General features: G+C 44.8%; 1 protein-coding gene across 6 annotated transcripts in view; it reads right to left on the bottom strand.

Moving 5' to 3' along the window:
* The window catches only part of nlgn1 (neuroligin 1), a 288,192-nt gene that overhangs the window by 229,102 nt on the left and 32,699 nt on the right, over window positions 1-26,391 (bottom strand). For all 6 annotated transcript variants that reach the window (XM_061683182.1, XM_061683184.1, XM_061683181.1 and 3 more), the window contains one exon: window positions 21,948-22,609. In XM_061683182.1, coding sequence (XP_061539166.1) covers window positions 21,948-22,476 — 529 coding nt within the window. In that variant the 5' untranslated portion in view covers window positions 22,477-22,609. The remainder of the gene's footprint in view (window positions 1-21,947; window positions 22,610-26,391) is intronic.

The raw sequence follows: 26,391 nt of genomic DNA, 5'->3' as shown, positions 1-26,391 counted from the left end.
GGAAGGGCTCGACCCTGAGTAATTCGCACCGCTCTTCCATTTTGACTTATCCACGACCGACTAATGTTAAGGAAATGCTTTCTTTTTTGGGCTTTTGCGGCTATTCCCGTGGCTTTATTCCTGACTTTGCGGTTAGAACACAAGCTTTGTGGGACCTAGTTAGGGTCAAAGGCATGCGTAACCTCCATGCTAGCTTGGACTGGACAGACAAAACTGAGAAGTTGTTTACCGACCTTAAAAGAGATTTGGCCGCGGCGACTCACTTAGCCCAGCCTGACTATGACCTGCCTTTTCATTTAGATGTTTCAGTGACCGAAGGTACAGCAAACGGGGCTTTGTTCCAGAAGATGGGTGGTAACAGACGAGTCCTGCTTTACGTCAGCGTCTCTTTGGACAAAATAGAAGAAAGATAACCTATATGTGCGGCATATGCTGCAGCTGTGGCCACATGCATTAATAAGACGGCACACATTGTTGTGGGACATCAACTCTTTATTCTTACTCATCATGGGGTGACAGCATTCGTGGCCTCAGCAGCGTTCACAATGTCACCATTACGTCAGCAACTCTTGATGACGACCCTCACCCAACCCCATATTGTATTCCTCCTCTCGGGGATCAATATGGCTGATAATGTTTCCAGTTCTGGAGAACCACACACCTGTCAAGATCAGGCCATGCGGGATTTGAAGGCCCGCCCCGATTTGTCCTTAGCTCCTTTTTCAGGTGGTCGGGTGTTATTCACCGACGGCTGCTGGTGGAGACGCACTTCGGGACCGTTACATGCTGGGGCAGCCGTCATGGAGGCCCTGACCCCGGGAGACCCAAATTCTGACTTCCACATGTTATGGTCCACAAATGAATTTGTGAAACCCTCCGCTCAAGCTGCGGAACTGCTGGCCATGTGCAGGGCACTAGAGTTATCTGAAGGTCAGTGTGTTACGATTTATTGTGATTCGGCGCATGTGGTAGGATGTTTGTTTGTTGATCTGGCTGCATGGAGGCGACAGGGTTTTGTTACGTCCACTGGTGACCCAGTGGCCCACGCAGAGCTGATTCAACGACTGAGTGAGGCTATTGATAGGCCGGTGGAGGTGGCTGTGGTCAAGTGTCCAGGACATGCGAAAGCGGGCACTCTGGTAGCCCGGGGGAATGGCGCAGCGGATGCGGCGGCGAAGGAAATAGCAGGCTATCGAAAGGATGCTGAAGGTAACTATGTTGTTAAACGGGATCAGTTGATTGACTTTTTCCCTGCAGTGACAGTTGATGTGGTGCGCGACCTCCAGGAGGCGGCGCCAGAGGAAGACAAGCGTAAGTGGCAAGAGACAGGTGCTGTGTATGATGACAAGGAGAAGCTGTGGTTAGGCCTGAAAAGAGGACCTAGGAGACTGGTATTACCTGCAGGGAAGTTCATGTGGTTAATGATTGAGGAAGCACACGCCCCGACACATGAAAGTTATGTGTCAATGCTGAACAAGCTGCGCTTTTGGTGGCACCCTGATCTTCTGCGTAAGGTAAAAGAGTTTTGTGTTTCTTGTGATATATGTCAGAATTTCAGTGTTGCCCCTACAAAAAAAGATGGAATTACAACACACTGAGATGGGCCGATGCCCAAATTATGTAGTGGTTATGGACTTTACTGATATGTTATTCAAAGTCCAAGGAAAAAGGTACCTGTTAATGATTGTCGACACTTTTTCTGGATGGCCTGAAGCCTATCCTTGTGCGAGAGAGGACGCGTCCTCCGTTATCAAAGCGCTGGTTAACCATTTTATCCCGACACATGGGTTTCCACGAGTCATCAGATCTGACAATGGTACCCATTTTACGGCCACTTCGTTAGCCACGGTTGAAGGTATACTCGGGCTTAAACACAAGTCTACCATCCTCAGTCCCAGGCCCATGTGGAAAGGATGAACCGCACAGTCAAACAAAGGCTGGCTAAAATGTGTGCACACACAGGGCTTAATTGGCTCCAAGCCCTTCCCCTTGTTTTGTTTACCATCAGGCAAGCTATTAACCGCTGGACAGGGTTCACCCCTTTTGAACTCCTGACCGGCCGCTTGATGCCTGGTCCAGAATCAACTTTGCTCCAGCCGGACATGGACCAGCCAAAGGGCTATAAGCCCTACTGGGAGCAACTGTCATCTCTTGTGTCCTCACTTTGTGTTTCAGATCCCTCTGTTGCAGACGTCCACGTCAGTGACCCCTCCCTTCCGTCTCACGTGTATTTGAAAGTACTCCAAAGGAAGTGGTCTGAACCCCGCTGGACTGGTCCGTTTGAGGTGTTGGCTCGGACATCTCACGCTGTGCGTCTCTTTGGAAAGGGGGACAAGTGGTACCACGTGTCACAAACACGCCCGGCACAGACCTCATTTGCGGAGTAAACAAAGACATTGTGCTTCTTGTGCCTGGTGAATGTCTGCTGTATTGTGTGTGCTGGATTTTTTGGGGCGCTGGTATTCGCTGTTTTTTTTTTACCTGGTCGACCTGTTTTTTTTGTTGGGGGGGGTTGGTGTTATTGTTGTGGTAGTTGTATTGTTCGTTCTATATCTTTCGTTTTTGTGTAAGTGTGTCTGTATGTTGTGTTTTGGGATTAAATTAGTCCTTTAACAAAGGGGGAAATATGTACATCCTGGATGTCTGGTCAAAGAAGGTTATAATCATGACTCTGGTGATCTCCCTGATTATAGTTACAGGAATCTATTTTGGAATGCCTTCAATACAAGGAGAAAGAGTAACAAAGAGGGCCGTGAAGCCAACAGGGGCCCTAGAATTGAACTATACATTGGGGGAAAAGACGGTATACCAATTTGAATTGTGTAAGGTGGTAAATTGTGCACGCTGGGGCGACCCGGCCGGATACGATATTTACTTGTGCGCTTTGAGTACAGGACACGGGGGAGCTGGCCAGTATCCGGTGAACCATCAAAGCGAACCAGCAGGTGGATTTGTGTTACAGTTGGAAGCAAGTGATTATCCACTCGAAACCGAAATACTGGGAGCCGACGAACAATAGAAATTGGCGGTGGAAGGACAAGATCAAATTGGAAAGAGGTAGTATGCACTCAGGAACCCCGAGGGAAAGACATCCCGTATTGTTGACCTTGTATGATATAACTAGCACCCCGTGCTGGGGCAAAACCAGTAGCGACCTTTACAGGTTTTGGGTATAGATGTCTAAGGGGCTGATCCACTGGGACAGATTATTATTAATACGACCTACAAAAAGTTCTTCTAGTCCGATAATGAGAAAATTTGCTCAAGTACCAGCTTCAAAAAATGAGGATTCAGTGGTTTTTCGAACCTCTAAAGTGACGGGATATGACCTGAATAATGACTTGGTCAAAGGAGCGGTAAACAGTCATGTGGTACAAAAGGCGAAGGGACGAGCGGCAGGAATTAATCTAGGTAATTATTGGCTTAAGGAAATTACTATGGAAGGTAGGGACGCAGTCAAAATCTATCAAAAAGACTGTCTTGTTTGTGCTACGATGAATAACCTCAATTGGATTGTAAACCCTGTGGTCCAGGAAAATTATACTGCTGCTACTAAGTTCAAATTGACCTGTGCCTACCAGCTGATGACTAATGACAACCTGGAGGGTGAGTGCCAGCACTGGGATCAGGTTTATCCTCTGACTAAGGTGAAAGGTGCTCCCCTCTATGATGTCAATATGGTCCCTTCCCTTCCCTGTATCACACAAAATAAGAGTAAGGTAACTTTGGGCCCAAATAACAAACTTTCCCGATCAATTGGCCACCTAGATCCACATTTTTGTAATTTCACGCTTTTTATTGATTATTATGATGCGGCCCGATTAAGTAAGATGAGGTCTGATTTGTGGTGGATGTGTGGGGATGGTCTGTTGTGGGACTTCCTGGCCGGGGAATGGACAGGCACTTGTGCATTGGTCTCTATGATAGCTCCCACAGTGATTAAGCCCCTCTCTGAGCAGAAAATCACTCAAATGGCGGATTTCACATGGGAGCGTGACTGGTGGGGTAGCTTGAACCGTTTCCGCCGTATGGTCAGTGGCTTCAACGTGGGCGGAAATGCTTGGGAAGAAGGTGAGGACCCCACCTACCTGGATGCCATTGGAATTCCCAGAGGTGTCCCGGATGAGTATAAAGCTTGCTGTCATAAATTTCTGCAGGTCTTATTTTTATATGGGTAACTCCGAATAAAAATGTTGATTTCATAAATTACCACCATTATCAAATTCAAAGATTGGTGAATTTCACCTCCCAACTAGCGGAGGGCATCCATGAGCAACTATCAGCGACATCTCTCATGGCATTCCAAAATAGGTTGGTCCTTGATAGTATGTTAGCGGAAGAAGGGGGTGCCTGTTCTCGAATCAAAGGACATTGTACAATTATCCCCAATAATACCCCGCCGAACGGAAAGATCACCAGAGCCATGAAAGGTTTGCAAGCCATGTCTGTTAAACTTAAATCCATGTCTGGAGTGGAGGACAACCCATTCTATAGCCTGCTTAATAGGATGTTTGGTAAATGGAGAGGTCTCATACTGACTTTGGCAACTACCATCATAATTGTCATGGCTGTGCTTGCTATTTGTGGATGTTGTATTATCCCTTGTCTCAGGAACCTGGTTATCAGAATTGTCCTCAAGGCCTTTGTGGGTAAGGACCCCTACGGCCAATATCAGCTGCTGTCCCTGGACGAGGACAGGGTGGCCATGGAATCGCTCGCTCCATTGAACGATACCGGTGTATCCTCTCTTTAAATTGTTTAGTTTTGCTGTGCTTAGAATAGAATATTGAGTATTGTCGTGAAAATATTAGTAAGTATTGGGGTTGTTGATCTTCTGATTATCAGAAGATCAACTTGGGGGATTGAATGGAATATAGAATACTTTATATTCTAATATTTAATTCTAACTAGTTTGGAAGAGAATGTGTATTGGAGTATAGGAGTATATTGCAGGAAGGCCCCCATCGGGCGGTATTTGGCCCCCATCAGGGGGTATTTGGAGACAGATGTCAAGGAAGAAAGGAACTGCGGGGAGCCACTATAAACATTGAATGCAGGAGACATCTGCAGGCGGCGTCTGGAGCCAGATCAGATAGTCATCATTCTGCCGAACAACGATGACGTCAGATTACGGACCAATCAGACGACAGCGATTCCATACTGGCTTGTTTGAAACATTGTATAAGTCTGGGGTAGAGTCAGATAGTTTTTGTTCGACTACTGTATCTGCTAAGGATAAGATAGGGTAGTTACGAACCCAGAGCTCTGCAAAATGTATAGACTCCTCTGTCAGGAATAAATTGGTTGGTTTTTATACATTGTTGTGAACGAAGTTCTTTCACGAAAACGAGCACGCTTGGAACCACGGGAGTTAGGAGATTTTAAAATACAGGTTCCTTCAACGTATGATTAATGGACTTCTATCCTCAAACTGCATATGTTGGTACTATTGAGTTTATGGTACAAATGGGGTCGAGTGCAATGTGAGGTGGGTGGCGGCCAAAGGCGGGGACCTTGGCGGTCCGATCCTCGGCTACAGAAGTCACCTCTGTGACAGGGAAAGAGCCTGAGCTGGTGTGCGAGGTCGAGAAATTCCGATTGGATATAGTCGGGCTCGCCTCGGCACACAGCTTGGGCTCCGCTACCAGTCTTCTCCAGAGGGATTGGACTCTCTTCCACTCTGGAGTGGCCCAGGGTGAGAGGCGCTGAGCAGTTGTGGGCATACTGATTGCCCCACGTCTGTACATTGGGGTTCAACCCGGTGGACAAGAGGGTAGCCTCCCTCCGCCTTCAGGTGGTCCTGACTGTTTGTGCCTATGCACCCAGTAGCATTTCAGAGTACCCACCCTTTTTGGAGTCCTTGGAGGGGGTGCTGGAGAGAGCCCCTGCTAGGAACTCCCTCGTTCTTCTTGGAGATTTCAACACTCACGTGGGAAATGACAGTGAATCCTGGAAGGGCGTGATTGGGAGGAATGCCCCCTACCCGATCAGAACTTTAGCGGTGTTCTGTTATCGGACTTGTGTGCTCGTCGTGGATTGTCCATAATGAACACCATGTTCGGACATAATGGTGTCCACGTGTGCAATAAGCACCAGGACACCATAGGCTGCAGTTCGATAATCGACTTTGTGGTCGTGTCATCAGACTTGTGGTCGTGTCATTAGACTTCTTGGACACTCAGGGGTAGGGGGGGCGGAGCTGTCAACCGATTACCACCTGCTGGTAAGTTGGCTCCGATGGTGCGGGAAGATGCCGGTCCGACCTCGCAACGTCTGACAGAGTTCCCTGTCCGAAGATGTTTTGACTTCCACCTCCAGCAGAACTTCGAGCACTTCCCGGGGGCAACAGGGGACATTGAGTCTGAGTCGACCATGTTCCGCACCTCCATTGTTGAGGTGGCCAACCGGAGCTGTGGCCGTAAGGTGTTCGGTGCCTGCCATGGCGGCAATCCCCGAACCCGTTGGTGGACACTAGCGGTAAGGGATGCCGTCAAGCAGAAGAAGGAGTCCTATTGGGCCTTTTTGGCTTATGGGACTCCGGCGGTAGCTGATGAGTACTGTGATTTGGAAAATGTATGTTTCATATATGGGTCATTCCACGGATGTGGTGAAATGCTACAAGCAATTATTAATGGCAAAATACATTAAAAGGCATCAAATATTAACACACAACAGTATCGTTAGTAATCAGGTATCCACATGTAGATATAAAAAAATATTGTATCAAGAATTTTCCACCTCCAATTATTTTGCAATAAACCACATGAAACGCATTTTTGTGGTTTTTGACCAGCGCCGGTGTGACATTTCAGCAGTCACCAACGGAAATAGGCACAGTGTGAAAAATATCGGCAAAATCATGCAACCACTTCTGCTAAAAGGGTGCGCCTACCACTCAACAGAAGTTAATGAAATTCCACGGCGAGATTTCTTAGAGGCACTTATTAGAAATGGGCATCATGCTCGTAACTTTGTCGGTCAAAACACGTTACGAGCAAGCGGCCACTCAATTTCATAACTGTAAACAAACAACGACCATTTTACGACGGCTATTTGGAATTGATGCAATAATCTCCAAAAAATAATCATAGAAGTATCAATCAATTGCTTCAGAAAGAGTACGAGACAATACTGACTTACATTTTTAAGTGTCGGTCATATTTTCGTCGTTCAGACAACGATCTGTTGTCTGAACAGACCCATGCACACCACACACACGCACAGTTGTGTAACTCGGCAGAAGAACCGAAGAAGATGATGACATTTCCCAGTTTCAAACCCCTCCTAGGTGGTTTGGCATTAATTGCTATAGTTATTGTGATTAAATTGTGTATTGTTGCTCCCACTTTGACAGTTGAAACAATTTTTCACCTTATGAGACGTGACAACTATGACGAGCTTCTTTGGTTACATGCGATCGCCACAACCTCTGCTAATTTAATTTCCTACAGTATGAATGTTTGATTTCTTAAAGCCCTTCATGTGGCACCCTCTCAAAATCGTTCTAACTGCTATGTTTGTTCTTTCATGTGGCATGCTGCTGCAAACCCGCATGTAGTGCCTTCCCCACATCCCAATTCGTCATCACTCTTTCCTCGCACCTTAACGTCTTTTGTCAGTCTACAATACCTTAATCAAACCGTCCTTGCTGAAAAAGGTTCTCCTAGCCCCTACGTCAATGTGACCAAAAATGTGGATGGTTTTAAACCCACTAATGATTCAGGTATGGTCCCTTTTTTTGGTGGAATTCTGCGGTTTTGCTATGAACAATACCCTATTTGGCCAGTGTGTGTATGTTGGGAAGATCTTATTGCCAATCTCAATGTACAACCTGTGTCTCTAACTCCTCTCTGTATAATTCCCAAACTGTTCTTGGTACTACCTGCCTTCCCTATATGTCAGCCATATGTCAGGCAGGGGCTGACATATAGGGAAGGCTGGCAGCCCCTGCCCTGGCTGGCAGCTCCTGGCAACATGCCCCCTTGGTTCCCATTGCCTTTTGAGGTCATGGACTGGCTTTGTGGACACAGTGTCTACACTAGACTCGTTCCCGATTGGTCAGCTCGATGCGCCCCTATTGTTTAGACAGACCAATCTTACATTATCTCTACCACACCCCGTTCCTGTCATCGCAGACAGGCCCAATTACAAGAACACGATCCAGTTTGGGGCAAAGATGTCCCCTCCGATCACAAGGTTTGGAGAACAGGTACCAAGGTATTGTACTCTCTCTTTCCTCAAATTGAGATGGGCAAATTGATGTTGCAATATGAAACTCTTAAGTTATCACTTTTCTAGTTTTGTTAACACTGCCCTGGCCATTCTTGAGGCTTCACGTGTGGAAACTAATGCAATTCGTGAAGTAGCCCTCCAAAATTGCATTACACTTGATCTGCTATTGGCTTCTCACGGCGGTGTTTGCACCCTCTTGAACCAAACCTGCTGCACATACATGCCTGACTGCTGGCGATACAGGCATTACAGCCAGTGGCATTAAAAATCTCACTATACTCCGCGATGTCATTGCCTACGAGGAGATGCTCGATTCGAGCTGGTTCACTGGACTTCGATGGAAGGCTTGGCTGTACCGCTTTGCACTTATGGTCTGTGTTGCTTTGCTTGTTCTCTTTGTCATGTCCTGTTTGCCTGGTCCCTTTGGTGAAATCTTTAGTTTCTCGCATGGTTGGCACAGCGTTTGTCCACTACTCACGAGTGATCTCTGATGGCCCACTGACGTCTCCTGCTAATAACCGACGTTGTTCTGACCTTTTCCCTCAAACCGACTGCTCGGATGAGAACAACAACATGACTGATGACCATGACTCATATTCCTCAGTCTAACTTTATTGCATGGCTGACTTACAACCCGCTTATGAAGGATTTTCTTAAACCTAAGGTCTGAATTTCTGGATGATTGTGGGGTTGTTTTGTTAATACATATTATAGTGTTATATTGTGTTGATTGCTCGTTTACCGTTTTTGGTTACTTCGTGTTTAGTCATATTTAGTAACTTTTAGGTACTTAGTATGTAATACTGTTTAGTAATTTGGCTTTCATATGTGATTAATACTTGCTTCTTTCTTTCTTCCCATAAAGATAAGTTTGAGTGCAACAGGACAAAGATAATTGTGTGAGAATGATGTGGGAATGAGGGGTGTATTTCTTTTTACCTTTTCCTCTCTTTGCAAAGAGTTCTCTCTTTCTTGTAATAAAAACCCACAATGACAAGATTGCTTCCTTACTTATTCTGTTGAAAAAAGATTTGCCAAAAAAACCGACTAGCCAAGCGGAACAGACCTTTGGTGGTCGCTGAGGAAAAAGCTGTGTGGGAGGAGTTTGGTGAGGCCATGGAGAACGGCTTCCGGACAGCTTTGAGGAAATTCTGGTCTACCATCCGGCGTCTCAGGAGGGGGAAGCAGTGCACCATCAACACTGTATATTGGGGATGGGGCAATACTGACCTCAACTGGGGACGTTGTGAGTCAGTGGGTGGAATACTTCAAAGACCTCTTCAATTCTACAGACATGCCTTCCTATGAAGAAGGACAGTCTGAGGACTCTGGGCTCTCCTATATCCGGGGTTGAGGTCACCGAGGTGGTTAAAAAGGTCCTTGGTGGCAGGGCCCCTGGATGAGAGCTGCGGGGAGTTCCTAAAGGCTTTGGATGTTGGAGGGCTGTCCTGGTTGTCATGTTTCTGCAACATTGTGTGGACATCGAGGACAGTGCCTCTGGATTAGCAAAAAGGGGTGGTGGTCAACCTTTTTAAGAGGAGAAACCGGAGGGTGTGTTCCATCTACAAGGGGATCACACTCCTCAGCCTCCCTGGTATTTGGGGTAGCTGGAAAGGAGGGTCCGTCTGAAAGTCGAATCTCAGATTCAAGAGGAGGAGTGTAGTTTTCGTCCTGGCCATGAAATAGTGGACCAGCTCTACACCCTTAGCAGCGTCCTGGAGGGTGCATGGGAGTTCCCGTGACAGTGACAATAAAGTTGTATTCTATTCTAGTCTATTCTAGTCTATTCTAGTCTATTCTAGTCTATTCTAGTCTATTCTAGTCGATTCTATTCTTTTTGAGATATTTCCTCCTTTTTTTCTTTTTACAAATGTTTGGTGTGTGTTTTTAGATGGTTGTTGTTATTGTTATTTATTCCTCGACATTAGGCCATAAAGTCAGTTTGTCAAAATGTGTTTGCTCTGTAAAAATGTGTTTTTGGAGTAGATAAAGATGAAATATATAAATGTATGCACATACCATGTGGTAGGAAACATTTATTAAAAACAATTTCAAAATACCAGTCACCTTTAGGAACTGCCAGACAAATTTAAAGCACAATTTATCATTGTAACATTTATTTGACAGAAGATGGCATCTTGGAAATGTCAACAATTGTTGCGTCTGCCTACCACATAGCCAGCAGGGGGCAAGGGGTGATGATGTGGCGATAATCAAGTGTCGTCCCAATTCAGCATATGTTATTTAACCAAAATAAAACGTGTAAAGCTAAGATATAAATATTATTACCTGTAAATTTTCACATTTTCTGTTTTGTAAAAATCGGAAAAAAATAAATAGTAAAGCCCATTGTTATTAAGGGTGGATCGGTTCACAAAATCCACTGTTCGGTTCATATCTCAGTTTAGTATTGACGGTTTTCGGTTCGTTACGTTGTCTCTCATGAAAGTATTATTATGATTGCAATATTTTTTCATTAATCAGAAATATATCTTTGTTGGTCTCTCTATGACAACGCCGTTTAGTGACAGGCAGAACAATTAAATGCTCTCCCATTGGATGGCAAAAGGTACAATAAAGCTCTGTATCCACCTGTTGCAATTGATACAACAAAATAAATCATAGCGCCCTACAAATATACCAGCAAGCCCAGATTTCACACTGAGTGACAAGATTTCAGTACTTATAGTTTTTATTATTTATCATTATATTATTTATTATTAGTCTGATTGAATACTACAAATAATACAAATCCGGCCTCGCCTGTGTGGAGTTTGCATATTCTCCCCTGCGTGGGTTTTTTCCGGGTACTCCCGTTTCCTCCCACACCCCCAAAACAAGCATGGCAAGTTAATTGAAGACTCTAAATTGCCCGTAAGTGTGAATGTGTGTGCGAATGGTTGTTTGTCTACAGTATATATGCCCTGCGATTGGCTGGCGACCAGTTCAGGGTGTACCCTGCCTGTCGCATAGTGACTTTGTGTCATTTGATTGGTGAACTTGAGTCAAACATCACTGTGGTAATCATGGTGGATTGGAGCAACGGCACCCGATGCGGAAGTTGAAAATGAAAACTAAAAATAGATCGTGCACGCAATTATTGATAAATGAAAGTAGCAAGCGGCATGTAGATTATTAGTAAAAGGACCGTTTCTTCCTGACATTAATACTCGACTAAAAGTAAAAAGCATGTTTCATTAAAAGTACTCTACAAGTACAATTTATCCAAAATGTTACTTGAGCAAATGTAACAGTAAATGTAGCACGTACGTATCGCCTCTGATTCGCGCTACTGTACACTTTGTCTCAATAGTAAATGAGAAATAACTACCTAAATAAATGAATTAACTTAAAAAAAAAAAAAAAAAAAAAAAAAAAAAAGAGTTGCTTGTGCCGGACCAAACAGGACGCATGCAGTCCAAACCGCTCCATCCCTAATTGTTATGTATTGATAAAGATATAAATTAATAGTAAAGAGTTATTTACTTGGATTTCTTCACTTGAAACCACAACATTTTAGTTGAATGTTATTTTTGATTAATTCTTGACTCCGGGAAAGCCAGTAATACGACTTAATTTCAGTTGCTAGGCATTATGTTGAGAGCTCACTGAAATTGAAAGAGTCCGCATTAAGCACTTCATGATAAAGTGGATGGACCCTTCTCATTTTCATAACATTGGGTCTAATACATTTACTTTGACACAAAATGCAACATGACTTCCCATTTCAGTCGAACATCTGTTTGAAACCACTTACACCCTCACTAACTCTGACCAAGATTCAAGGAATTGACTTTGCGTTCTGTACTGAGTGTGCCCCACTAACACAAATACCAATATGCTTTTAAGAGTAAAATACTTTCAATAATCATACATTCTACCATTGTGCACATAGGGATGCAAACAAAAAGCTTTGCTGTACCACACCTTTCTTTCTTTCTTTCTATATTGTTGTGCATATAATACATACCTCCTTTCCTACATATTTTCTTGCCAGGTTTTCTTGCACATTCCTTGGATATTCTTTTGACTGTAAAATGAATAGAAGACTAAAAAATAACGTGGATCCCTGGACACAAAATGCAGAGGTGTTGGCATGCACACACATATACACACACACATATACACACACACACACACACACACACACACACACACACACACACATTTTCCAATGAAGTGAAATTGTAATATGAAAAATAAATGAAAAAGACCATCTCATCAGGCTACAGGGCAAAAGGCTTGAGTACCTATGAACCGTAGGAAGGTGGTACAGGAGTACAGTGCCCGATGGGCCGCTAACGGCCATATGCTGCAAATGCAGGAATGACAAAACACACACAAGCACATAAAACAGCGAAAAAAATGCTACAATCGCAGAAAACAACAGCAAAGGAAAAATACTGCAGACACAAAAAAAACCCACACAAATCTTAAAACAACTGCAAGAGAAAAAAATGCTGCACATTCATGCTACACAATGGAAGTCTGCCAGGGCACTAAGGGGCGCGAAATCCGGGGCGGACCAGTCCTGCTAGACCAGGGGGTGCCTCTTATAGATGCTAGATACACCAGCACCCTGTTGCAGCCCGACTAACCCACCTGCTTACGTGGCAGCCATGTTGGGGAGGTCGTCCTTCGTATAGAAGGCAATGCGTGGAAACTGAAATTAGTTGTAACATGCTCATTTCTCAACCGATTTTCATGAGGGTTACTGTTTTTTTTCAACACCAAAGCGTATGCCATTAATACGCAACATTTGATAAAAAGAAAAAAAAATACATGTGAAATGGACAGTGGCACGGTCAACGACTGGTTAGCACATCTGCCTCACAGTTCGAAGGACCCGGGTTCAAATCCAGCCTCGCCTGTGTGGAGTTTGCTTGTTCTCCCTGTGCCTGCGTGGGCTCCGGTTTCCTCCCACATCCCAAACAGATGCACGGTAGGTTCATTGAAGACTCTAAATTGCCCTTAGGTGTGAAGGCGAGTGTGAATGGTTGTTTGTTTATATGTGCTGTGCGATTGGCTGCCGTCCAGTTCAGGGTGTACCCCACCTCTTGCCCAAAGATAGATGAGAGAGGCTCTAGCACGCCCATGACCTGAGTGAGGATAAGCAGTATGGACAATGGATGGATATGAAACGGACTCCCAGTTCCCTTGTCATAATTGTTCAACTATTTGCAGTACAATGTGCCAGCATCCTCTGTCTTTTGTTTTCTTGCCATCCACACACGTGGAATGCGCTGACGACTTTGACCTCCCAAGATTTCCGTAGTGTGGCGTGACCTTGCAGCATTTCTCTTTTGGGATTTGTGTGTATTTTGTTGTGTTTGCAGCATTTTTCTTTTCCTGTTGTTTTTTGTGATTGCAGCATTTTTATCCTGCAGCATTTTTCTTTTGCTGTTGTTCTCTGTTATTGGACTTCTGTGCTCGTCACGGATTGTCCATAACGAACACCATGTTCAAGCATAAGGGTGTCCACACATTTGACACCAGGACACCCTAGGTCGCAGTTCGATGATCGACTTTGTGGTCGTGTCATCGGACTTGAGGCCGCATGTCTTGGACACTCGGGTGAAGAGAGGGGCGGCGCTGTCAACTGATCACCACCTGGTGGTGAGTTGGCTCCGATGGTGGGGGAAGATGCCGGTCCGACGTGGCAGGCCCAAACGTATTGTGAGGGTCTGCTGGGAACGTCTGGCAGAATCCCCTGTCAGAAGGAGTTTCAACTCCCACCTCCGACAGAACTTTGCTCATGTTCCGGGGGAGGCGGGGGACATCGAGTCCGAGTGGACCATGTTCCACGCCTCCATTGCTGAGGCGGCCGACCGGAGCTGTTGGCCGTAAGGTGGTTGGTGCCTGTCGTGGCGGCAATCCCCGAACCCGTTGGTGGACACCAACGGTGAGGGACGCCGTCAAGCTGAAGAAGGAGTCCTATTGGGCCTTTTTGGCCTGTGGGACTCCTGAGGCAGCTGATGGGTACCGGCTGGCCAAGCGGAATGCAGCTCTGGTGGTCGCTGAAGCAAAAACTCGGGTATGAGAAGAGTTCGGTGAGGCCATGGAGAAAGACTTCCGGACGGCTTCGAGGAAATTCTGGTCCACCATCCGATGTCTCAGGAGAGGAAAGCAGTGCACCACCAACACTGTGTATAGTGGGGATGGGGCGCTGCTGACCTCGACTCGGGACGTTGTGAGTCGGTGGGGAGAATACTTCGAAGACCTCCTCAATTCCACCGACACGCCTTCCCATGAGGAAGAAGAGTGTGGGTTCTCTGAGATGGGCTCTCCTATCTCTGGGTTTGAGGTCACCGAGGTAGTTAAAAAGCTCCTCGGTGGCAGGGCCCCGGGGGTGGATGAGATTTGCCCGGAGTTCCTAAAGGCTCTGGATGTTGTGGGGCTGTCCTGGTTGACACACCTCTGCAACATCGCGTGGACATCGGGGACAGTGCCTCTGGATTGGCAGACTGGGGTGGTGGTCCCCCTTTTTAAGAAGGGGGACCGCAGGGTGTGTTCCAACTACAGGGGGATCACACTGCTCAGCCTCCCTGGTAAGGTCTATTCAGGGGTGCTGGAGAAGAGGGTCCGTCGGGAAGTCGAATCTCATATTCAGGAGGAGCAGTGTGGTTTTCATTCTGGCCGTGGAACAGTGGACCAGCTCTACACCCTCGGCAGGGTCCTCGAGGTTTGTGGACTTGGAGAAGGCGTTCGACCGTGTCCCTCGGGGAGTCCTGTGGAGGGTGCTTCGGGAGTATGGGGTACCGAACCCCCTGATACGGGCTGTTCGGTCCCTGTACGACCGGAGTCGACCGGAGTCAGACTTTGATCCGCACATCCGGCAGTAAGTCGGACTCGTTCCCGGTGAGGGTTGGACTCCGCCAAGGCTGCCCTTTGTCGCCGATCCTGTTCATAACTTTTATGGACAGAATTTCTAGGCGCAGCCAAGGCGTAGAGGGGGTCCGGTTTGGTGGCCTCAGTATTGCATCTCTGGTTTTTCCTGATGATGTGGTTCTGTTGGCTTCATCAAGCCGTGAGCTCCAACTCTCACTGGAGCAGTTCGCAGCCGAGTGTGAAGCGGCTGGGATGAGAATCAGCACCTCCAAATCAGAGCACATGTACCTCAGTCAGAAAAGGGTGGCATGCCCTCTCCAGGTCGGGGACGAGATCCTGCCCCAAGTGGAGGAGTACAAGTATCTTGGGGTCTTGTTCACGAGTGAGGGAAGAATGGAACGGGAGATCGACAGGCGGATTGGTGCAGCGTCTGCAGTGATGCGGACTTTGTATCGGTCCGTTGTGGTAAAGAAGGAGCTAAGCCGAAAGGCAAAGCTCTCAATTTACCGGTCGATCTTCGTTCCTACCCTCACCTATGGTCATGAGCTGTGGGTCGTGACCGAAAGAACAAGATCCCGGATACAAGCGGCCGAAATGAGTTTCCTCCGCAGGGTGTCCGGGCTCTCCCTTAGAGATAGGGTGAGAAGCTCGGTCATCCGGGAGGATCTCAGAGTAGAGCCGTTGCTCCTCCGCATTGAGAGGAGCCAGATGAGGTGGCTGGGGCATCTGATTCAGATGCCTCCCGGACGCCTCCCTGGTGAGGTGTTCCGGGCACGTCCCACCGGGAGGAGACCCCGGGGACGACCCAGGACACGCTGGAGAGACTACGTCCTTCGGCTGGCCTGGGAACGCCTCGGGATCCCCCTGGAAGAGCTGGCGGAAGTGGCTGGGGAGAGGGAAGTCTGGGCGTCCCTGCTAAAGCTACTGCCCCCGCGACCCGGTAGAAAATGCGGTAGAAAATGAATGAATGAATGTTGTTCTCTGGTAGTGCAGCGTTTTTTCATTTTATTGAATTTGTGTATTTTTTTATCTTGCAGCGTTTTTCTTTTGCAGTTGTTTTTATGTGCTTGTGTGTTTTTCGTCTTGCATCATATGGCCGTTTGCAGCACATTTGCCCCTGTCGGCGACGGTACAGGTGGCCAAATATTTCAGAGAAGTGAATGGTGGAAGAGCTTGTTGGCAGTGGTTACGCTCGTTCTTTAGGAGCCAGGATTTTTTTTTTGTCAAAATTCCACAATGGATCGACGCTCTAAAGTTTGGTTACAGTACAGTGGTGATTGTAGTTCTAAAGTTGACTGATTTTAAGTAATTTCAAAGTACCGTAATTTCTCGTGTATAATACGCACCCATGTATAATACGCACCCCCAAAGTTGACTTAAAAATTCTGGAAAACCCTTCTACCTATGAATAATGCATTTTTACAATGCATGATTTTGCTTCTACAGCATATGATCAAAACGAAGTATCGGTATTTTGTTAGTTTTTTTTTAAGCTCTATATTTGAACACGTAATACTTTTTTTATTTACTTGCTCATACTTTGAAATTCACAGCCCTACTTTTATTTTGTAAATGAGAAAACACAAAGTTGTGTTCATATGTTTGATTACCCAGGCAGAATTTGTAAGATGGGTACAATTCTTTAAAGAAAACATGAAGGGCCAGGCAAAACACATAAAATTTTATTTTAATGGGATTCAAATTAAACTGTCAAGCATTTCAGAAAAGCATTGTTAAACAAAACACAACCACAAAGTAATGAATGAATGGTTGCTGTTCAGTCATCACTCATCTTTAAAAAACAAAATTTCATAAATTCTGCCAGGGTATGTAAACTTATGAGTACAACTCTACATATATGCAGTCAATGCATACCCCTGTCATATTGGAATGAAAGTGTAGCCTACACCTTTTTCATAACATCTAGGTGGCGGTGGCATGTTAGAATGAAAGTGTACAGATTTTTCATATCCTCGAGGTGGTGGTGGTGGCATGTTAGAATGAAAGTGTAGAGATTTTTCATAACCTCAAGGTGGCGGTGGCATATTAGACTGAAAATGTACACCTTTCTCATAACCTCTAGGTGGCAGTGGCATATTGGAATGAAAGTGTCCAGAGTTTTCATAACCTCTCGATGGCGGCATACGCATTTATAATATATCACTGTTTTTTCATTTTACCCTATACCTATGTATAATGCGAACTATTGACTTTTGCCATTTTGGGCGGGGTGCGTATTATACACGATAAATTATGGTAGTTGCAGTAGGGATACACTACTTAAAGGTAGAACGATGTCATATGTGACGTCAGCATATCATACATGTACAAGCTCCGAACGTATCTAACTATACCTCATTTCAGCCTACATCAAATGATTCACTGTCTGTGTTTGGATTTATGCCTTTTATTGTTTTTTCCCGAAAGAAAATGGTGGGAACACTTAAAGCGAATCCTGATTGTCAAGACAAATACTTCCTAAAATACAACCACTGACCTCTACTTTTGAGATACAGTGTTACATATTTATAAATTATTCCTTTAAGTTATAAAAGTAGTTTTTGTTTGTGGCCACTATTTTTGTGTGTGCAAAGCATTCTGGGACTGATGACATATAATTGTTGCTGTTTGACACCTTAAATTGCTGCCATCTCTTATCTTAAAATGCAAAGCAAATTTAGTTATACAGCAAATTTCATACATACGGTAACGTCATGTGTTTTACATGATTAAGAACATCTTAGAAATGAATAAAAAATAAAAAGCTGCTTAAAAACATTTAAAAACAAAGAGAAAAAATAAAAACAACACAGTACGTAAATTAGTTAAATGTTGAAATTTGTATTGCGCACTTGTATTGTAAACTGTCATCCATTGCAATGAATTAAAAACAAAAAAAAAACATTGTTGCCCTCTGCCAAACTAATGGCTTTCGCAAACCCACCAACAGCTTAGCTAAATGCACAGAAGCTTTCCCTCACGTTGAAAATACATTTTCTGGTTTTAATAGCGCCGCCACATCGAGTCTCTATCTATCTATCTATCTATCTACAGAAATATATATATATATATATATTTATTTTATTTTATTTTTTTTCACACATATACAGTATATACACATCTATACATGTGTATATACTGTGGGTACGGAAAGTATTCAGACCCCCTTAAATTTTTCACTCTTTGTTATATTGGAGCCATTTGCTAAAATCATTAAAGTTAATTTTTTTCCTCATTAATGTACACACAGTACCCCATATTGTCAGAAAAAGACAGAAGTGTTGAACATTTTGCAGATTTATTCAAAAAGAAAAACTGAAATATCACATGTTCTCCCCGTGCCTGCGTGGGTTTTCTCCGGGTACTCTGATTTCCTCCCACATCCCAAAAACATGCATGGTAGGTTAATTGAAGATTCTATATTGTCCGTAGGTGTGAATGTGAGTGTGAATGGTTGTTTGTCTTCTATATGTACAGGCTCACTAACCCCCTAATTAGATAGCTCCAGAAGTCTTCACAGCAGATAAATGCAACGAATTTGCTTGTTATTTTAGTGAAAAAATACAATCCATCAGGTTAAATATCAGCACAATAATAAATTGATGCTACATCTGAAGCCACCCAGGAAATCTCTATTACCATGTCAGAATTTGATCCAGTTAACGAATAAAATGTTGCAAAAGCGGTTCGGCAACTGAAACCATCAACTGACTTCATTCAATACCATCTGACTTTTTCAAAACTATTGTGAAATCTGTGCTAGCTGATTTGCAGAAAATAATAAATTGCTCACTTCAGTCAGGCAAGTTTCCTGAAGCTCTTATAGCTGGCATTAAGCCTCTTCTAAAAAATAGAACACTATACGCTTCCAGTCAGAAGATTGTCTTGAAAGTTATTTTTAATCACCTCAGCAATTTGTTGAACTTAGATGGACTTTTTGACAAATTTCAATCAAGTTTCCAAACTCAGATGATATAAGTGCTAGATGATATAAGGTTGAATACTAATTTAGGGAAGGTGTCAATTATGGTCTTGTTGGATCTCAGCTTTTGACACAGTAGATTATAATATACTGTTGAACAGGTTGGAAACGTGGGTAGAACTGCATGTAACAGTCCTTAAATGGTTAAGGTCCTACCTGGAGGAGAGAAGTTACTTTCTAACCATTGAAAGTGTTCAATCTCATCGACCACAACAAAAACTTCAGTAAAGAAGAAAAGAGGATTACTCTTTGTAAATACCTGGAGTCAATCTCTTTAAAGTCCGAAACCTTGCTGTGCTTATTTGCAATTTCTAAAACAGCCGTCTACCAGCTGAAGAACATATCTAGAGTGAAGACTTGCATGTGTTAAGCAGACCAGTGGAAGCTCATCCATGCTTTTATCTCAAGTAGACTTGACTACTGTAATGGTCTTCTTACCTGACTTCCCCAAAAGAGCATTTAACAGCTGCAGCTCATTCAGAATGCTGCAGCTCAGGTTCTGACCAGAACAAAGAGGTCAGAACATATTACATCAATTCTAAATTCTCTACACTGGCTCCCAGTCACCTTTTGAATGGATTTCTGCTACTGGTCTATAAATCACTGAATGGTTTAGGTCCTGAATACATGAAAGAAATACTCATGGAATATAAATCCAGTCGTGCTCTGAGATCTACAAACTCAGGTCAGATAGTGGACCAGAGTCCAAAGCAAACATGGTGAAGCAGTATTTAGCTGTTACGCTGCACACAAATGGAATAAGTTGCTCACAGAAGCAACATCAGGCCCCAAATGTTAATGTTTTTAAGCCTAGGTTAAAAACTCATCTTAATTCAGAGCATTTCCACTTTTAAATGATTTTTCTTGCACTGTACACTGTTTTATTCATTCATTAATTAATTTTCCGTACCACTTATCCTCACTAGGGATAATGACTAGTGCTGGAGCCTCACCCAGCTGACTCTGGGCGAGGGGCGGGGTACACCCTGAACTGGTCGCCAGCCAATCGCAGGGCACCTTTCAACAAATAATCATTCACACTCACATTAGAGCTTTCAATCAACCTACCATGCATGTTTTTGGGATTTGGGAGGAAACTAGAGGACCTGGACAAAACCCACGAAGGCACGGGGAGAACATGTAAACTCCACCCAGGCGAGGCTGGATTTGAACCCCGTCTTCAGAACTGTGAGGCAGATGTGCTAACCAGTCAACCACCGTGCTATGTTTTTATTTTGTTTATCAAATGATGTCAGTAAGACGAACACTCTTGCTTTTAATCTCACCCATGTCCTCTCTTTAGAAATCTACTTCTTCCTTAACTATTACACTATCTTTTTATGGTTTCATAAATATGGTAAAGTACTAAGTGTACATTGTTCACCACAGTATCCACTCAGAGCTGTGCATGTCCAATTTGCGATGTAGCTGTACAATGAATGAATGGCAAGCTGATTGATGGACACTTGTCAATCAGCACACGGACCACAATTACTCTGTTAAACGTGACATCGTTTTTGACGGAGATAGTGAAGGTTTATTTTACCTGATGACTCCAGCGAACACAGTCAACAGCGAAAATGAAAGGAGATCTTTCTACTACAGCATGCTCTCTTTCTCAGTAGGCTTTGCCAAGCAGCAGCTAAGACGCCACCATAAAATGACCAACTTGAGCTTCTTCACACCTGTCATTCTCATCTCCATTTTCACTGGAGGTTAATTCCTCTCTCTCCTCATGTCTTTAATCACACGCTGGCTCAAACTGAAAACGCTGAACAGCTGTCATCGCTGCTGCGGCTGCTACTGTAGCCAATGCTATAAACACCGGCAAAACTGGGCATACCCTCTTTTGACGTCACTATCCAGCGACGCAAACAACGATGACGACCAATGTTAAAATAATGTTTCGTAAAAATGTATAAACCTGGAAATGATTTTCGAAAGTTGTATCTTATTGTTTTGTTACTTACATTGAAAGAGATCAGATAAACCAAACGTCATCACAATCAGAGTTCTTTTTAAGAATTCTAGAAGAGAGGAAAAACAATGTCCATTGGAAGTTACTTTGAAGTATGCAGACATATTTTAAGCAGAAAAGCTTTGGCAGTGTACTTTTGCCTAGCATTGCTATGTTTCAGTGCCATGCCCATTCATTATCTAATCATTGTCTGTAGCCATTTGGATGACTGAGCAGAAATGTTGGTTCTTTAAGTAGGCTGGTTTAATTTTAGTAGGTTTCTAATTCCAGTTTTTGTAGCCATTTGGAAAATTATTTTCAATTCAGATCTTCCATTTCTTTAAACTCTGAAGTCGACAGACTGTGTTTGACAAGAAGCACTAATATTTAGACAGTTACGTCAGCTTCTCACGCTAGCTGCTATCTGGTAGCTGCTAACTGCCATGTGCTTGTCAAAAAGGCACAGTGTTAAATGTGGTAACTGTATTATTGTACTTCCGATTAATTTCATTTTATACTGTATTGACAGTGACAGTTAATATTAAAACGTGTGACGTCTTATCAGCAAAGCAAAGTTTATCACCCCCTTTAAACTGCCAAAAACTGGCATACAATGCGAACATAATCTGCTAAATATAACTGTAAAATATTGCAACAGAATAAAGCAAGTTGTTGACAATGGAAAAGTGAGGCAGAGATGGTGAAGGAAAAATAAATTTGAATTAATGTTTCTTCCACTCACACAGTTATATACAAAATACATGCTTATTAAACATGCTCAAGTTCATGCGATCTACTGAGAGACAGACAGAGAAACAAAATTGGACTCTCACACACATACAATAACACATTGACTCTGAACTCTTAATTAAGCTGCAGATTAATTTTACTGACACGCTCCACTATGCCTCCAACCATTTTTCCCTCAGCCCATTGATTACCACTCACCATCTTCTGTGGGCACATAGATGTTAAGGTAGAGGCAGTCCTCACTCTGGTCCTGGAGATATGCAGATACCACTTCAATGCTGTTGGTGAACCACACTGGCAGCATCACATCAGGAAGGCGGCCCTCCACAATGTTCTGGGGGCACACTGGGGCAAAGTGTGTTGCATTGCGGATATCAGGCCATGGCACTGAAGGCTCAGGGGGCTGAAAGCGGTGCTCGCCTGTGGGTGGGGCAGCAAACGGGACACCAAGAAACTGTATAACAGGGCCCAAGATCTCATTGTTCAACTCCTTCTTCATTCCACGAAGCTTGCCGTTGGTGGTCGAAACCACTGGGTCATTTTCATCAAGTTTCTCAGCGTCCACGGCACACATGTGGATTAGCAGTAGAAGCAGCCATAGAAAGGACCACAATTTGCCAGTGCTTGCGTGATGATCTAAACCTATGTATCGCATTTTCTTGCTGCATGTATATGAAGGCTGAAGTAGGAGACGTCCATTCCTTAGATGTTGCCTCCACATAGCCATAACTCTAAACTTTTTTTTTGCTGTGAATTTGAATATCGTCCAAGTAGTAAAATTGTTTCCTTTTTTCTATTTCCGGCTGAGATGATAGAAGATGACACTTCAGAATACCAAAAGAGATTGTTTAATCCAGTCCCTGCAAAAAAAAAAGAAAAAAAAGAAATGTGCAACAATTAGTACACAGATGAAAATAAATGGGGGGCTTCACACATAATTCTCAAGAATCAGATTTATAATTTGTAATAAAAATATTACAAGTATTTATAATTCACAAACATTATTACATATAATCATTCTGTACAACGACTGACTTTTTCCGTTTCACTCATAACATCATGAGCATTTACAAATGATTACAAGAGCTGTATCAAAGGTTCTGCTCATGCAAGGATAATAATACTCAGTTGTAATCCCCACTTTCAAGAGGTTTTAATTTAACAATATTGCATTAGAATTATAGTTTATTATTGTGACTGTAGTGTGTGATGGTGCTGCACTACACCCTGGCTTGGGAACTAACTTAATACATGTACCGGTGTTACATATTCAGGAAACAAAATTTTTTTACCTGTAATGCGGCACACTTACTGACAAAATTGCAATCACATCACAGGTACATTTAATAAAAATGTTGATTATTTCACAGGATTACATTTTTAATGTGGGCAGAGAGAGGCCGGTTGTTGGTATGAGCCCTCACCTGCTTTCAAACTAGTGGGCCGAGCAACCTTTATGAATGGTCACAACGTAAGTAACTAGACAGCAGGGAAACAAGGCCATTGGATGGCTGTCTTGGCTTCCCAGAATGGGCCGGTTCAAAAGCGAGGGAATGGATCATATTCACTGGAAGGCATTCATTTTGTATAACATTTACAAAGAAAAGTGTGAGCTATCAAAGTCATTCGGACTGCTGGTGACTTCGGCTAGGAGGAGCTCGCGAGCTACCCCAGGAGACCGCACCTTGTAAGTAAATATTTCAATACCCCCTTAACAAATCACCCACTACGTTACTATTTAAGAACATTTTACCAATACCATTTAAATTTTCTACCGGAAATAAAAATTAACGTCGCGTATCAACATCATCATATCATAATATCGTGTGTGTGTGTGTGTGTGTGTATGTTTGTGTGTATGTGCGCATGTGTGTAAACCTCAATTGTCCTCTTTTTTCCGTTTCACTCATCACAAACACCAGTGTTTGGCCCATGTGGAAAGGTTTAACTTAAGCTGGAACTTTGTTATGAAGCTAGTAAATGGAACGATGCACAAGCAAGCACCCCCTTTTTTTTGTCCTCCAGGTCAAAGTTTCTAGCTAGAAATACCATCCCTCCACCATTTTGACGCTTTGCAGTTACAGATAAACACAGACTCGCCAGTCAGGATGGTGCCAAGCTGGCCGTGTTGACACAGAGGCAGAGGCGCTCAGATGCGGCACCGTTCACCATATTTGGTCAAGTTCTAGGAACACACCCAGGTCCACCCAGAATTCTGCATCGTATACGCCCAAATATTTAGTGCCCTAATAAGCTGATGTTGGGGAAAAAACAGAACTGCCACTTTGAATTTGACCCGTAAGCAGCTGCTTGACACAACATTGCAATATACCACTTTGAATACAATGCAACATGTCATGACCCTCATTGTTCCTCCTCAAGATTATTGGGAGCTAGACCGGTCGCTTATCAGCATCACACATCAGACCAATAAAAGCCACCACAAACTTGGCATCAGAACACAGCGTTTTGGTCTGCTGTGGCGGCCCGCCTTAACGATGTGAAGTTTTGATTCGCGTTTTTGTATGCCTGGCGGCCGCTGTGTGTGTCTCTGTGACCTGATTAATCGGGGGCCGAGTACCGATCCCTGCGGGTCTCCGCAAGTGACATTATAATAATCTGAAGTCACATTACCATGAATTATACGGTGCGTCGAAGCCGAGAGATAAGCTCTAAATCAAGAAAGTGCTGGGCTTGTAATACAGAGTGTTGTTGACGCTTGGCTTCAGGGCGTTATGTTCTTGGGTGTAAATGTGTAAGCACTGTGTTACTTTTAACAGCCGTATGGTTAGAAACGGCGTCAACGAGTCGATGTGCGTAATGAGAGACAAGCGCACACCAGGAGGGGTTGCAGAGAAGCGATAGATCCCTCAACGAATGAACAAAGTTATCTCTGGTTAGGCTCCCACGTTAGTCCATCCATCCATCTGTTTTCTAGCGCTTATCCGAGGTCGGGTCACGGGGGCAGTAACTTTAGCAGGGACGCCCAGACTTCCCTCTCCCAAGCCAGTTCATCCAGCTCTTCTGGGGGGATCCCGAGACGTTCCCAGGCCAGCCGAAGGATGTAGTCTCTCCACCGTGTCCGGGGCCTTCCCCGGGGTCTCCTCCCGGTGGGACGCCTCCCTGGTGAGGGAGGCGTCCCACCGGGAGGCATACGAATCAGATGCCCCAGCCACCTCATCTGGCTCCTCTCGATGTGGAGGAGCAGCGGCTCTACTCTGAGATCCTCCCGGATGACCGAGCTTCTCATCCTATCTCTAAGGGAGAGCCCGGACACCCTGCGGAGAAAACTCATTTCGGCCGCTTGTATCCGGCATCTTGTTCTTTCAGTCACGACCCAGAGCTCGTGACCATAGTTGAGGGTAGGAACGTAAAACGACCAGTAAATCGAGACCTTCGCCTTCCGGCTTAGCTCCTTCTTTACCACACCGGATCGATACAAAGTCCGCATCACTGCAGACGCTGCACCGATCCGCCTGTCGATCTCCCGTTCCATTCTTCCCTCACTCGTGAACAAGACCCCAAGATACTTGAACTCCTCCACTTGGGGCAGGATCTCATCCCCGACCTGGAGAGGGCACGCCACCCTTTTCCGACTGAGGACCATGGTCTCAGATTTGGAGGTGCTGATTCTCATCCTAGCCGCTTCACACTCAGCTGCGAACTGCTCCAGTGAGAGTTGGAGGTCACGACTTGATGAAGCCAACAGAACCACATCATCTGCAAAAAGAAGAGATGTAATACTGAGGCCACCAAACCGGACCCCCTCTACGCCTCGGCTGCGCCTAGAAATTCTGTCCAAAAAAGTTATGAACAGAATCGTGACAAAGGGCAGCCTGGGCGGAGTCCAACCCTCACCGGAAACGAGTCCGACTTACTGCCGGATATGCGGACCAAACTCTGACTCCGGTCGTACAGGGACCGAATAGCCCGTATCAGGGGGTTCGGTACCCCAAACTCCCGAAGCACCCCCCACAGGACACTCAGAGGGACACGGTCGAACACCTTCTCCAAGTCCTACAAAACACATGTAGACTGGTTGGGCGAACTCCCATGCACCCTCGAGGACCCTGCCGAGGGTGTAGAGCTGGTCCACTGTTCCACGGCCAGGACGAAAACCACACTGCTCCTCCTGAATCTGAGATTCGACTTCCCGACGGACCCTCCTCTCCAGCACCCCTGAATAGACCTTACCAGGGAGGCTGAGCAGTGTGATCCCCCTGTAGTTGGAACACACCCTCCGGTCCCCCTTCTTAAAAAGGGGGACCACCACCCCAGTCTGCCAATCCAGAGACACTGCCTCCGATGTCCACACGATGTTGCAGAGGCGTGTCAACCAGGACAGCCCCACAACATCCAGAGCCTTTAGGAACTCCGGGCGAATCTCATCCACCCCCGGGGCCCTGCCACCGAGGAGCTTTTTAACTACCTCGGTGACCTCAAACCCAGAGATAGGAGAGCCCGCCTCAGAGAACCCACACTCTGCTTCCTCATGGGAAGGCGTGTCGGTGGAATTGAGGAGGTCTTCGAAGTATTCTCCCCACCGACTCACAACGTCCCGAGTCGAGGTCAGCAGCGCCCCTTCCCCACTATACACAGTGTTGGTGGTGCACTGCTTTCCTCTCCTGAGACGTCGGATGGT

Source organism: Phycodurus eques, chromosome 8, assembly GCF_024500275.1.
Source record: "Phycodurus eques isolate BA_2022a chromosome 8, UOR_Pequ_1.1, whole genome shotgun sequence".
Taxonomy (NCBI): Eukaryota; Metazoa; Chordata; class Actinopteri; order Syngnathiformes; family Syngnathidae; genus Phycodurus; species Phycodurus eques.
This window is presented reverse-complemented; position numbering and strand designations above follow the sequence as displayed.